At 30.4% G+C, this 15,873-nt stretch overlaps 1 protein-coding gene across 1 annotated transcript in view; it reads right to left on the bottom strand.

The window, feature by feature from the left end:
* LOC126832951 (uncharacterized) overlaps nucleotides 1–15,342 on the bottom strand; it is a 107,418-nt gene extending 92,076 nt beyond the window's left edge. Inside the window, exons 1-2 of the mRNA XM_050564019.1 lie at nucleotides 14,871–15,342; nucleotides 4,592–4,673 (exon numbers count right to left, since the gene is read on the bottom strand). Coding sequence (XP_050419976.1) covers nucleotides 4,592–4,649 — 58 coding nt within the window. The 5' untranslated portion in view covers nucleotides 4,650–4,673; nucleotides 14,871–15,342. The remainder of the gene's footprint in view (nucleotides 1–4,591; nucleotides 4,674–14,870) is intronic.
* Nucleotides 15,343–15,873: the final 531 nt, after the last annotated feature.

Genomic DNA, 15,873 nt, shown 5'->3' with positions numbered 1-15,873 from the left:
TTGTAATAAATTTAATTTTGGCAATAACATTTTTTTATTGTTGTTAGTATAATTAACAAGTTTGTATTATACATTTGAATACATAATGCGAAAACTAATGACCAATTAATAGTTAACGCATTTTCAGTCAATAGCGTGTAGGTATGTATTAGTTGGGGCTTGTGTTTACCCTATTAAATTTAATCCCCATTAAACGCAAACAAAAATAACAAAAACCCAGATACAATAGAACATTTAAATTAATTTTTACAGTTATTGTATTAAGTCGACACTAATCATGTATACAAGTACAATTTGTTAATTCAAATCTCAAAAATGATGTTAGCAAAATACAAATAAAATTATTTTATTTACTTCATTTACTTAAGTTGCGATTTCTTGAAATTACTTATAAAATTAACCGAAAACTATGCCAACAAAAACAACACCAAAGTACTTTAAAATGTACATTTTTTTAAAAATAATTTTAATAATTCATTGTACACTTCCACTCTGTGGCTAGGAACGGCCATGCTCATTTTACAGAAACTGTAATTTGTTACAACCGAGACTTCTACTGCTTCCCTCCCCCAGCTTTCTTTCTCTCTAATTCCGCATTAACATAATTGTAATGCATTTTTAAAGTAAGTCTCTCTCTCTCTCTCGTCTACCTCCCGTTCACGGGGTGAATTTGCGTTTAAACTTTATTAGCCGGAATTTCGAAAATGTTTACTTGAAAGTCCCCCGAATGGAACAATTTAAATAAAAGCTCTCGTCGTAAAATGTAAATGGTTTACAAATGTATAGACTTAACATTTAATAGTAGTTTTAAATATTTTCCAGTTATTTCAAAGGTACAACACGGGTTATTCGCTATAAAATCAATGCAATTTATTATTATGCTTTGCTAGAATATTTATAAGTTTGAAATAAAAATGTAATTGTTAAGATTGTTGCCCTCACCTTCACAATATAAGGTCATTTATTACTATACACTATACAAGTTACCGACTTTATTTGGCTCACTGTTGTCTCATTATTGTAATTTGTACATGTTCATATTTTAGGACAGAATTTTTAACTTTCAAAGTCCAAACACAACTGATATTTCATAACTATAAAAGCTGCCACGCGGATAGTACATTAATTGTATTCGCTGATATTTACACAAGTCGATACGTTAACTAACTTTTATTGAATAGCATAGTAGCATAATAAAATGTCTATAGATTGCGAATATGGCCGGGGAAACTGAGGGGCTACGGAAGTAGTTTTTAAATAAAAACTTAAGAACCTGTGCACGTGTAACACAACAAAAACGCGGGTTTTGTATTTTAAAATAGGTTACGGTTATTAAATGCAAACATAATATTAGTATAGCTACGGTTGCTGGGTGTATGTTTGTATATAAAAGTTATTAAAATATGATTCGGTGCGTCTCACAATTTTGAGGAGCACAGAGTAAACTCTAGGCTAGGGCAGGGTGTGCTACAGATGTATCCGGAGGCTATAGTAAAGGTACAATCGTTTCGCTGGGTCCTCTTCGTCAGTGGAATCCCCGAAGGCAAGTGAGCACACGGTTTAATTAGGTTCCATGACGACATGGGGACAGAGATGGTAGAGGATGAGGAGATAAAAAAAGGAGAGAGACAAACCACTTCAACCAGTCTCCACGGACGGCGGTCGTATTTATATTTAATTTTCCCCACTACAACCGCCTATAATGTACATTATAACAATTGTCCTGTAAAAATGAATTATTTCTTAATAATATTCACCATAAAAAAAACCGGGAAAATGATCAAACAACCAACTAAGCGTGTAACCAACAAATGTTTGCAATGCTAGAAAAAAATCGTAAAACATATAAACATGCGACTTTTAATGATTGAATTTCATCTTTCTTTGTTATTGTAACAAGCATAACGAAAAACGGGCCACAAGTTTACAAGAGTACAATAATTTTTAACTATAAATCAATAAATTATATTTTTCGAAAAAATTACATGAATTCATTCAATTGCATGCATATGATCTATAATGACATTTTTCTAATTAGCTTATTTTTAGTAAAATTATTTTAAATACATTTTTATCGAACCTTTTTTGACATTTGTAAACAATTGCGAAATAGTCATAAATAGACTAGTTTTGTAGGAATAATCCCTATAATATAACCCACTTGCGACACGGAAATAGGGTGAGTAATCAAGACCAAACTTAGCCAAAATTACTTTCTTATTACAATGAAAAAAAACGAGGTAGAAGGAAGGGGTCCTTCAGCTTAAAAAAAGTCCAATGCATACAGTTTCGAAACAAATATGAAATAAATATTGGCCTCGATGTTTAAAACTAAATACTATATTAATTATTGAATACTGAGTTCCGAAAAATTAAGTTATGGAATATTTAAAATTACTTTGTTTATACTAAAAAGTATACTATAATTATTATTTAAGAGGTTAAAAATAACGATTATCTATAAGTTATAATATCTATTACTAATATTCATCTATATCATCATCAATATTATCTTGCCCAGATAATATTTTATTTAGGTAAATATGTATTATCTAATCTAGATAACTGTTGAGTTATTTATGTGTTTAACGCATATTCGTATGTATTTTAAACAAATACGCAGGTGTTTTGGGGCAAGCTTGCTCTAGCAATACTTGCAACATACTCAGACTTATGTATGTGTGTGTGAAAAGGGAGCGTGGTGTGGATGATTGGTCTCGTACCTGTTCTCCATAAATTACTACTGGGTGACATTCAGCGTGTCTATATGTGGTCTGTTGCAACCACACACGGTTACTGTGTGACCAAATAAATTGTTTTTATTTTTTTTTTAAATTGCACAAAGAAAGGGTATACGCGTACATTAACGCTTATCGTTCATTTTGCAGACTTCGCAAATAGTGGCAAAGCGGGTGTGGAAAGGGGTACCGGACAGTAAACGATTGTAGTGGATAATGTGATCCATAAAAACCTCGATAGAGCACGTAGAGGTATGTATGTACAAAGACTTGCATGCGCGAGCGTGCGAGGTAGAAGAATGCGTTAAAATAAAAAAAATAAAAACCCCAAGCCTTATAGAGGTTATTCGGGCAATTAGTAACGACACTTTACAGCAATAATAATAATAAAAAACAAATTAATGTTCGTGACTTTTGGCACTTTGGCCGACACATACAACCGAAAGCAACCGTTGCTGTCGCTCGCACGATATTCGGTGGCGGCGTGTGAGAAAATCGCGTGGCCGAAGATCGTGTATTTCCGTGAGCTTTAGGGAGGGGGAGGGGGTTAAAGGCTCAACATTATCTTTTGATCGATGTTTTTTTTTTTATTAAAAAAACAAAACAAAATGTAAGAAAATATTATAATATCGAGGTCTGTCTGTGAATATAAACACAGCTAATAAAGACCGCGCCGTCGGGGGCGTGTAATGGAGGTCGGGCAATTTTTTTGCTAAAAAAAAAAATAACAAAAAACAAACTCATCCGGACGTTTTGATAAATGAGGTTTGTTTTACTTCTCGTCAGCCATCGTCATAATTCTGGATATCGTCTCCGCCGCCGGAGGCACTTTTTCACCCCTACGTTACCCACGTCCCCCCAAACAGTAATGAAATTGCAGCCCCTCGTCCTCACGATCACTTGGAAAAAAAGGAGATCGGAGGAAGCAATTTGCATAATCCTCGACACATTTCACCCTAGTCAAAGAAAAAAAAAGAAAACAGAAAAATGGCAAGCTTTTAATTCGTGCCAACGAAAAGTTAGAAACGATTCTTTAGACAAAAAAGGGTAATATATACATAATATAATATAAACCCATCCCCTTTCAATGAAATAACGATAAAGCTTAAGTCCATTGTAATGAATTTAAAACATAAATAACCCAACTTTTTCTTATAGTCATAATTTATGATAATAATTAATATATGTTTAAATAATTTTTTATCCAATTATTATTGGCCAACATTAATTTAAAACTAAACCACCCTTCAAATATGAATGTGAATACGAATTTGATAATTGTTGGATGCGCCCACGACATTGTTAAGTACTGACGTATATTATTGGGTAGTTTTTTTTAACTCGCTGAACGTCCAAGTACAATAATGTCTTTCAACGTTCACTCTAATGAGGGAGGCACTGACCAATAAACCAGAAGAAACACGATAGGCGGATTAAAACAATATATATAGATATATAATGTATAACAACTTTTTATTTTTAATGGCTTCATTTATAGTCGTATTTCTTTAGAGCCTCATAAATTGTCGGTTTATAGCATACTACATCGGAGAGCAACACATTAAGCTGAATAAAAATCTGGTCCATCGTGTATTTGCTATGTTGGTTATATTTTCATGGTCGTCAATGCGTCGGTGTTAATAAAAAAAAATGCCGAGAAATGGCTGTTACCCTAGTGATTAAAATAAATAAATTAATAAAAAAAATATAATAAAAATTACATTGAAACCGTACCTTCTATGCCAACTCATTTATGAAACAAAAAATACCATCTGATTTTCGCATCGAAGCTTAAATTGTTAACGCGAAACAAAGCGGGTATAATAAATAATAATATAAAAATCATGACTCACCGTGTATCTTATGCACCGTGGTGGCAAAGAGTAGTCCGAGTACCGGTAGTACAATCATAGTGTTTCGATTAACTGCTGCACACTGTGGAACAGTAAAATACATGAATTAGTATTTTTTTATTAAACATATTATTAAATATTGTTGAAGTTTAAAAATGAATTACTGATTGTAAGTTAAATCAGCGTTACATAAATTACTAATAGATTTTTGTTAAACCTAATCTTATAAATACAAAAATATATTAAAGTATTAGATAAAGATTATGGGTTTTAACTTATGATTCATTTCGTAGCACTAAAATATGAATTTATAATCTATAATAGACGTTTGAAACGTGTAATTTTCGACAAGATTATATACATAAAAATTAAACAAGTGCTTAGAACGTGAAATAATTCTCAGAAAAAAAAACAATACCTAATGGAATAAATGTTAAATAAATCTAAGTAAACGATAAAATAATAATTATTATTCAATTGCGTATGACGTTAGTTGTAAAACGTACACGGCAGTCAATTAAAATGTTCAGTATATTTTCCATCTCATCTGCTATAGCAGTGCAACCAAACCCCCTCATCATCCCATCAGCATTATGTTTTCATCATATTTACTCACCGGCGTTTCATTTAACACATAAACGCATGAAATCCCTTTCGTTGCATTGTTCTAGTAATATAAACGACTACCACCTACCTATTCTTTATGCTAAACCTATTTTGATGTATGTACTGGTTTCCAGCCGGTTTTATTTGTTTATATAATATTAGTACGGAAATCCGCACATATTTCATTAGGGTATATATATAAAATATATATGGTGCGCGTTAAGTACAACCATAATGCAATCCAACCATAAAATAAAAAATTCCACATGCTAAAATCTGAACAGAGATTTTTTTTTTAAAAGAAAAATAAATCCCAGTTTATTATTTTTACCATACAAAAAACGATAAAAATATTTTATTTTTCGATCTTCTGTAAGGAATGTATTTGTTGTTTTTTTTTTTTTGCTCTTTTCACATCGTCGGTTATCGTTTCGCACAGCGCCAAAGGGATTTTGAGACGTGAACGCTGAGGAGAATCGTTATCTACAAAACGTTACATCCTGTTGTCGTCGCGCAGTGGAAATCTGTCGGTTATAATAACTGTGGATAATACACCCCTCTACTCCCCCCGTCACTGGTTGCAGCGGCAGCCACTTATTCCAACAGCCATTACCATTTCCTCGTCTTAATCTAACGAGCCCATTCTTCCCTTATAGTTAACCGAAACAGCCATAATAATCAATTAGACTATATCAACGTTGACAACGAAAAACGTCATCCTACTCTTAGCTGGTGCACATACTACAGTGAACACAGTTATTATTTTATCTCAATAATAATAATTGACGTTACCAAGAGAGGTGCGGTGCGGTGCAGCGATGAAAAGTAAAGTTACAGAATAATGTTTCAACTCGGGCGGCACGGCGTATACGACTTATAAAAATGAATTTATAAAATATTTACTTAATCTTATATTGTCACTTTTTTTAAATTACTGACGTCTTGTACAGTTTAAAACTTTTATAAAAGTAGAATCGAAAACTTTTGTTTTTTGAGATTACATTAAAACTAATTTTTTATAACTCTTATAAACATGCAATTATAGGATTTATATAAATAATATATATATATATATACCTAATACTTCTTTGTAAAGTAAAATAATCAAATTAATGATGAATAATTAAAGTATACTAAAGAGTAAAGTTTAAACACAAATGCAAGATGAATACAATTATGCAGAGACAAGGCGTAATGAGGCATATTAAATTACTGTTATATATACTTATAGTTAAAGAACAAATTTAATCAATTCAATCGCATAATAAAGATCAACCATATTTTGTAGTAATTGTAAACAACAAATTTAGATATCAAACAAAATATAAACTAGTCGAAATCAGTGTTGCAATCGGGTTAACGATTAATGTAATCATGATAATATTTGATGATTAAGATTTACTTTAGTTTTAAACTAGCAACAACCCTTATTACTATTGTTTTATACATCCAAATGTTTCTATTTTATAAATTATTTGGATAACGCCTTATTTTTTTTTAGGGTTTCTAATTATATACATACATTACATTTACTTAAATACTTAATAAAACCTTAGGACGTTTAAAACAAATGTCATCATTAATCATATCATGATTAAAATTCGCATCATTATTACTGATTACTTTTAACAATAATTTATTTATTTTTTGTAATCGATTATGTAATTTAACCATAAAGTTAGTCAACGTGGGAACTCACCGAGATGTATCAGTGATTGTATACATAGTTTAATTAAAATTTCATTCGAACTAAGCAGTGACCAAATATACATAAAGGCGGACAGAACTTAGGGTTCTGTAAGGCCAAATTCTTCTGTTTGCGGCCATCTACGAAAACAATACACAGTCTGTGTTTTGCGTTTAAACAAAAAGGCTATATAGGAAACACGCGGCAGTGGAAAAGACAACACAGACAGAACCACCAAGTCTAATTGGCCTTTGTTGTCGGCACGCGTTTCAGCTAGTTAGTGCGGCTCTTCGCCTAATAGATCACGGTGGTGGATAAAAAGAAAGGGAGAGCGAAATGAGTCTAATTGAAAACGCACCGAGTTAGTGTGTATAGGCCTTACAGACGAGGGCGAACCCTCTCGTTTTATGTCATCGCCAACAGCATACCGGAGTGATGAGTGTTATATTGAAGAGCACTTACAAACTTTGTCGTGTGGTTTATACGAATAATTCATTCAACAAAAATTACAAATACCACTATAGGTAAAGAAAAAAATTCAAGTCATTACAAAAAAAAAAAAATAACATAATATATATATATAGTAAGGGTAATAAGACTTGAAATGGTTTTATCATTGAGTTGTACCTACTGCTCATCATGTACGGTCAGAACCCTTCCACGATACATCAAGACTCCGTCATAATAAAAACGCTCCCTATTTGTACTCGGATACTATATTAAAGAATAAATAAAACTCAAGTGAAATACCAAGACAGAGTTAATATGAATATTACATTACACGTTTGCAATTTATCAAGTCATGACGTATGTAATGTAATAAATTATACTAGTCATAAAATATACTTACAAAAGATCATGCCAATAATATTATATATACTATGCGATAATTGGGTATAACTATTTTGTTTTTATAAAAAAAAAAAAAAACAAATAACTCTAAACCAGAATAATTAATAAATACTAAAAATGGACTAGTCGATTCAATCGTTTTTATTTAGTTCGGTTATAATACGACGTAAATACAACTCAAACCATTGTATCCAACAGATAATTATAATCGTTTATAGACGTGATACAGGTAGTGCATTTATTCAGTTTCTTGGCTATTGTTTTATTAAAAATGAATTCCTCAGTAAAGAAAATGTATGACAATCGACACAAATGCTTGGCGAGGAAAATAATAAAAACGACCGACTGCATTATTTCAAAAGTAAAAAAATATGTTTCAAGCACATTTCTTCAGCTTAGATAATACAACTGATAATATAGAACATACCGCTTTTGAAGTCGGCTATCTATTCTTATTCATCAGTATTATATTTGCACTTAGTATTCATTTAATATTTGCATTAATTAAAACGGTTTATTTAAAAAAAAAAACTAATAACAAGGAATATATATTAAAAGGCAACCACCAATTAGTCTATTTGCTAATAATACGTTAAATGTTTAAAACTAGAAATGAGTATTTGAAACTCATTTCATTATTTTTTAAACATTTAAACATTTGTTTTTTAATTTTCCGTAGTTAAGTTTCTTATATTATATTATATTTTATTTTATAGACACTAACAATTGTTTTTTATTTAGATTTTAACCAGAGATCAAAATTGAAAATTAAATAAAATAATCATTGAGAATTTCTACATCAAGCGATAATTTAAAACGATTTCTTTTAATTTTGCAATAATTTCTATAGTCTTGCACAAATATTTTTATTTATTTACTTATTACAATTTTTTTTCATAATTCGTTACATTAATGTTATTGCCACATTCTTTGTAAAGTAATAATAGATGAAAATTGCATTATTAAATTGTATTACCCTGCCTGTCGTGTTCAATATAATATTGTAATCATTGATCATCTAGCAAAAATTATATTAAAATATCACAAAATAATAAGATAAAAGAATTTAAAAATGTCTAATAAATTATATTGTTATTCAGGAAATATTGATGTTTACACTGACTTCGCTTATTTCCTACTTTCTATGAGGTATATACGATATTGTCGATAAAAATTAAAAAAGCCTTAATAAATTATTATGAGCAACGCTCTGTGATTTTAAAAATGCATTTTTTTATGAATATTTCATAATAAAAACATTTATAAATAATTGTTAGTTTAAAAAAAAAGTCCCAATAACAGATTATTTTCATTACATAATAATACCTAAGAAGTAGTTTGATGTTTTTGACTAAAATAAATTGAGTAGGGCTAAAACCCGATTAATGACCCAAGCAAAACTAAAACCGATATTCGTATATTTTTTTTATAAAAAAGCTTGACAACTAAAAATATTTATTTCCTCTTTTCGCAACCATTAAAAATTAATCGTTAGGTACGTTAACATTATAGTGGCTAGACATTTTGAGTTATTGGTTATTTTTAAAGTATACTAAAAAATTCGTGTAGGTTTAATCTAATGCATTATGCAAGACATATACAAATTTGAAATATATATAAAAAAAATAGAATGTAAACATTTATCATTTTTTTTTTTTGTAAGTACAACATTATTTTCTAGTAATAATTACCGCATTTGACGCGCAGTTGTTAAGTCATGCGATTTCATTTCTAGTGTGAGGCATCCTAGACTTGTTTAACAAATTTTAAGTGAGTAACAATAACATCAATTAATCTTTTGTCGTAATAATAATAATCATATTATTTCCCCTCGGTTTTCAGCTGTACAGATACAAGTCACGGTAGATAACCGGCAACTTTGAGAGATACCCATTATATATTATTATTTTACTCCATGGATTACACTACAGTGAAGTCCGTTGCGACAAGCATGGCATTTTTCATACTATAATAGTTATAAATATATATATATATATATATTGTAAGTATGTGTACATACTTATAATAGGTACCTCGCTATACTCGGCGACGGAGAGTCCGACGTGTACGCGCACAGAGGATCCCATTGTTAAAAAATAAGTAAAAATAATTGTATCTTGTTAGTTGACTTATTATAGCCGCCATCTTATATATAATACATATATATATATATATAATATATATTCCCATTTATGTAATGTATTAAATCCAGATTGGTTTTTAATATCCATACTGCATATCGCTATTGACTTGGTAATACCTATTCTCACGACGGTGGCGGCGGCGGCGACGGAGGAACAGCAGGCTACCCGGTGACCAGGCGAAACCAGTTTAATTGTCCTTGGCCTTTCTTGTACATGAAAGATATCCTATATATATATATATATATATATATATATATATATATATATATATATATATATTTATTATATGAGAATGAAGTTATTTTTCATCCAATCCGTATGGGTAGAATATACCTCAGCGGCGGTTTCACATAATAATAATATGTAACGCACGATACACACGACCAATGCGGTATATATGTGATGTATACGTTAATGAGGACATAATTTTTGGATATAGCAGTAAAACTGGAAACGTACACGCAAGACATATACACCCCGTTTGGTAGAAGGACTATATAAAGGGGTTTCCATATTATAACGTCATTATGGGTGGTCCAATCAGATAAATTGTCATCAGACCGTTTGATCGTAGTTTACAACAGGCTTCCTTCACTAATGATCTCAAACATCCACGATAATTCTCCGGTTTGTATATATATATATATATATATATATATAGCGAATATAAGAAGAGTAGTTATTCCTCTACGATCATATTCCTAGCCGCCGCTTCTGGTAAATCGTCAACAGGTTTGATTTTTTTTCGCCCATTAAAAGGAGGACGACGAATATTAAGCTGTTATCTGATGACGGCAGTAGTTATAGTCGATGAAAACCAATCGTAAACATATGGATGTAAATAAAAGCTATATTATTTTTTAGATTCGATACGGAGCTAAGACCCACGCGAACCGATTTCTTCGTGTGCTGTCCCCGATAAGCCCCGACACCACTGAGATAGGTTTTTTTCATTTTTCTGCCATAATAAACACGTTAATTTAAGACGTCTTATTCTTAAATTACTGCCCATGATATCGCTGTACAGACCTATACATAATTTAATTTTCATTTCTCACATGTTAAATTGTACGACTTTTACGACAAGATTATTGCTTATGACGTCTTAGTTGGTTAATGATGACGTTTTATAGCGGAAAATAAACTATACACTTACTCAACACGAATAAAATGTTTATAAATATTTTAATGGGTTCCCAAAATTAAGGACGAACCGAGTATTTTTACGGCTCATAGTCAAAATAACTCGTTGATAAAATACACTTCGAGTCGTAAAAGGCTGTCAAAATTCAAATATATTTTTAATGAAATTTACTTATTCAACATACTCGGAATAATATCGACAACCATTGAAGTGTGGTTGTTTTTGATAATACATTTTAATTATTTAAATTTTATGCCGTCAACTATATAGTTTTGTTTCCTATATGACCCTAAAACTGACCTAATGACCCTTCATTATTTCGTGTTATTAATTTCCAAGAAAACCTTTTATCGTGATACCGCTATAATAAAAAATGAACCCTACAATTATAGCTAATCTCTAATCCTTTAAATTCTCAAAGCATTTAATCTATGGCTGAAAACTGTAGTAGTAAAATATTAAAATATAGTAACCGAATTTGAAACTCATCTCTACATCTACCAACAAATTTAAACTGAAAAGGCCGCTATAGTAAATGGTTTGCCTATCACCCAAAGCGTAGTGCAAACATACTTTTAAAGAGTTACTTTCGTGAGCTATCTGTTCGTGTCACATTTTGTAATTACAAAAATTAAAGCTGATAATATTTACTAATAACGTATAGGCTGACTTTGAAATAATCATAATGGTTGTTTCTTTGCATTGAATAATTGTTTTAATAATCGTCTCATCAAAGTTTATAGAAAATGTCATTTTTTTTTATTTTATAAATTGATAAATTGTTTTAGAATTCACTTAAAATGTTAGGTAGTTCACAAAAGTGACTTTCCTAAAAGTTTATTTATGCGAAGTATTAATATTCCATAATTAGTTAACTACCTAAGTAATATGTATAAATTAATTTTTATATACAATCAAATAGTATTGTTAGTTAATAAGTCGTAACTCATACTTACACCGAAATTTCAAAATGTACTTCATAATATTTGCTTTGTATGGCATAACATTTAATGTATTGAAATTTAATATAACTCTTTATCAATTAATAAAAAAGTCATTTTTTACTCAAGTTAATTTAATTTTGTGTGGTATCGTTCAGAGTTTGATTCTTAATTACTAACAAATTATTTTTTATGTCAAAGTGGCTAATTACAAAAAAAAGCTAACACAGTGGAATTTAGGAATATTCAGAACAGAGCATATTGGACTTGAAGAGGTCACATGGTCACAGGAATTATTGTAGCCTAAAGTAATAAAATCACTTTCAAGTGCTTCAATGCTGATGGAAATATTAAAAAATAGATAAAAGCGTTGTAATAACGAAAAAATATGTTTAAAATTGTATTTTTGTATTATGGTGGATGCGATTAGGGTTGGTCGTCTGTCTTTCCTAATTCTTTGCCGGTGTTACCAGTTGGCAAATTAAACAACAAAATGAAAGAATTATTTGAATACCTGTTGACTGTTAATGTACTCACACATAGAAACCTAGACATTTACAACGATCAACCATCAGCGTAATTTCCCTTTTATTTTTGGATTAAATAAACAGTTTGAATACAGATTTTTAAAACATTTTCATTTGTTAAAGCCCCACTTTAGATCTTTCATTAGTATAATTTTCAGAATTCGAGTCATAAAGCTATATGATATTAAAAAAAAATGCCTACCCTTTTCTAAGAAAAAAGGTTTTATTATTTTTCAGTTTGACAACTTATATCAATAGTTTTGTATTTACATAATATTCCATGCAAATTTGGAACTATTTAGACTATTTTTAAGAAAGTTATATGGGCCATAATTTTAAGTTGAAACATTTATATATATGAAGATATGAACATTTTACATTTTTGGACCAATAAAGTACCTTTCAGGTACGATTCCTGATTTACAGACTTCCTACATGAAGAAAACGGTATAGTAATTTATTATTAAAAAATAATCACATAATTATTGTAAGAAACAATTCTCAACTCACATCGAAGCTATAAATAATTAATACTCAACAGGCATGCAATTCATAGAAATAAATAATTTGTAACTTTAATTTATACGGCTACTATTATTACATCTACTTGATTCCATGTAATACAACTATTGATTTTACGATGTACACATAAGTAATGCTGCATATGAAAACAGCAACTGATTTAATGCAAATGTCCCGCCGCTACCCAAGAAGTACCTTGGCATAGTTTAAATAGGCTGGAAATGTAAAGTACTGTTCAAATATAGTAAATATATTGAGTTGTTTTTACAATTTCAAATTCATACAACATACTAAGTTTACAACTTGGTATGTGATAATCTTTAATTAAAAAAGTCAAATACCTACGTCAAATATGTTAAACTAGTTACTGCGACGATATTTACAAAGTACATATTAACAACCACAGAAATCGTAGGTATAAGCAGTGAACAAAACCCAAAAACTAATTTTTACTAAATTATTGGTATTTTTTAATAGTAAAATCAGTCATGTTTAAAACTAATCTATAGGTATTTTTTTTTCAGTGATCTAAACAAAATCCAATATTATATTATCACTAGCGACATGAGCATTTTAGGTAAAATATTTTAAAAAGTATTGAACAAAATGAATAAAAAATGATAGAAATTATTATTCTTATAATAAAGTATAGTAGTTTTTTGTTTTATAAACAGTTAATTAAATATTTTAAAGTCTATCGATAATTTAATAACTGATTATCCACAAGATAGTATACTTAATAAATGATTACATTGTATACACTCATTAAGTTAGTTAAAAACATTATTATTACAGTAATACAACAATATAAATTGTTTAACATGTAAAATTAGGTAAATCTCAATATCGGTAATTAAAATGTATTGATTTTAAATTTATTACTTATCGTAGACAGATAAGTAGATACACTATATGAGTATAAATCAATTGAAATGATATAACACTCATAAATAAATCAGACTATATTATCTTCTATACACTAATTATAAACTATTTGATTGAACACACATGCTATAAATAATAAATATTTTGTTTTTACTATGACTATTGTGTTTATCATTATTTTTTTTGTTATTTATCACAGATCACTTTAGTTTCGTTTAATTATGGATTTTTCACGTTTACTCAGGTAGAAGATATTATAAAGCTGTGCAACTATCAAACAGACCATTATTTGAACTTTGTCAAGTCCTATCTTAAGTTGTTACAATATGTTTTCTATATTAGTTATGTGTTGAGCATTAGTAGATTTCAAAATATTTTGGGGGTTCTGAATAGGTCAAAGGTGATGTCTTTACCTAGTTACCTTTTTTAGGAATACTTGTATAACAATTAATTAACCTGTTTTAGACACACTTCACTCAATTCATCAACCTGTAAGCACCTTATGATAAGGTTAGACAAGAAATATATTATACATTTTAGCCTTTGAGTACAATAGTAAAAGAAAACCAAGGAGAAACACAGAATTTCTTCTACTGTTGTAGCAATTTTTTAATACAATATTGTGTGTATTCTTCAATTTATAAATATATATTGCGCAATAATATATTTTTTGTACTGAAATTTTAAATGATTTTAGACAACATTTTTATGCTTAACTCTTTTCGTTTATAACCAGATATTTTATCCTTATATTACAAAATAATAAATATATCTACTATCAGAACGGTGACAAACATTATTATCTATGGTTGGTTTTAGTGAGTGTTCTATGCAAGGGATGTGAACGCGATAAGCAAAATATGTCCGAGTGACAATAAACGAAATGATATTATTTGTTAATATTGTAATACCTATTACCTATTATAATGCCTGAGCTAATCTACTAAAATGTATTTTCCGTGCATTCTTACTTTGGTTTTTCAAACGAGAAACGACGCGAGGCGATCACCGACTATCCGAACAGCAACGCGCGATAACTTGGATCTTGCGGTAGCTATATTTAATGCGATTTTTAAAACAAAATCGTACACTCTTAGAAAAATCACAATGTATCACACTATCTCGGGAATATATATAAATTATACTGTCTAATAAAAGATAGTATATATTGTTATATTGTTAAAAAGATAATAATACTAAATTATTATTAATATTGCAGTAAAACCACCGATAGGAACAGCTGACGACAACGTATGAGTAGAACTTGGAAGTGTTTACGGTGGTCGTTGATTATTTTCGGTCAAAACATAATATCGCGTATCAGGCTGGAATTGGAGCTGGAACGAACCGAAAAACAACACAAAGAGTCAGCATTGTACGATCGAACGATACGGCCGGAGTAAACAAACTGGCCGTCCGCCGTCGTCGACACGAAGGTGGCGCGCGCATGAACGGCCGCCGTTGGTAGCCGTGGCCGGCACCTGCTGGCGGCTGGCCCATGCGTACGGGGCTATGTGTGTCATGGAAGAGAAAAATGATTTCCAAACCCCGTCGCACCCGCCGCCGCCGCCGCCGCCACCCTCAGCAGCTGTACACTCTGTAGGTAGGTGCCGCGCGATTTCATCCCTCACCAATATCGGCACGCTGCGATCCCTTTGTGCGGTCTGGTACCAATGTCGGCAGCAATTTTACTGGGTATGAAATGTTTCATGTGCACAATTTTCTCACTTTTCACAATGCCTACCTATTTGATTTTTTATTAACATAATTTGTTTACCGCTAGGAGAAAACGAATCCGTCGAAAATAGTGAAAAATAAATGTATCAAACATTTGGGCTACATTGGTTTTGCATTATTACTCAAATACTCTCTTATAAATAAGATTATTAAGATGACGCCGCACCTTCCAAAAATTCGATTGGAAATGACTACTTATTTATGGGCAAAATACAGGCAATATTTGACTACATTTTT

This window comes from Adelges cooleyi, unplaced genomic scaffold, assembly GCF_023614345.1.
Source record: "Adelges cooleyi isolate 19-005CV unplaced genomic scaffold, UGA_ACOO_1.1 ACOO_flye_CR_arks_rails_tigmint_CR_PRNA_1, whole genome shotgun sequence".
NCBI lineage: Eukaryota > Metazoa > Arthropoda > Insecta > Hemiptera > Adelgidae > Adelges > Adelges cooleyi.
Note: the sequence above shows the minus strand (reverse complement) of the source record. Positions and strands in the feature narration are given on the sequence as shown.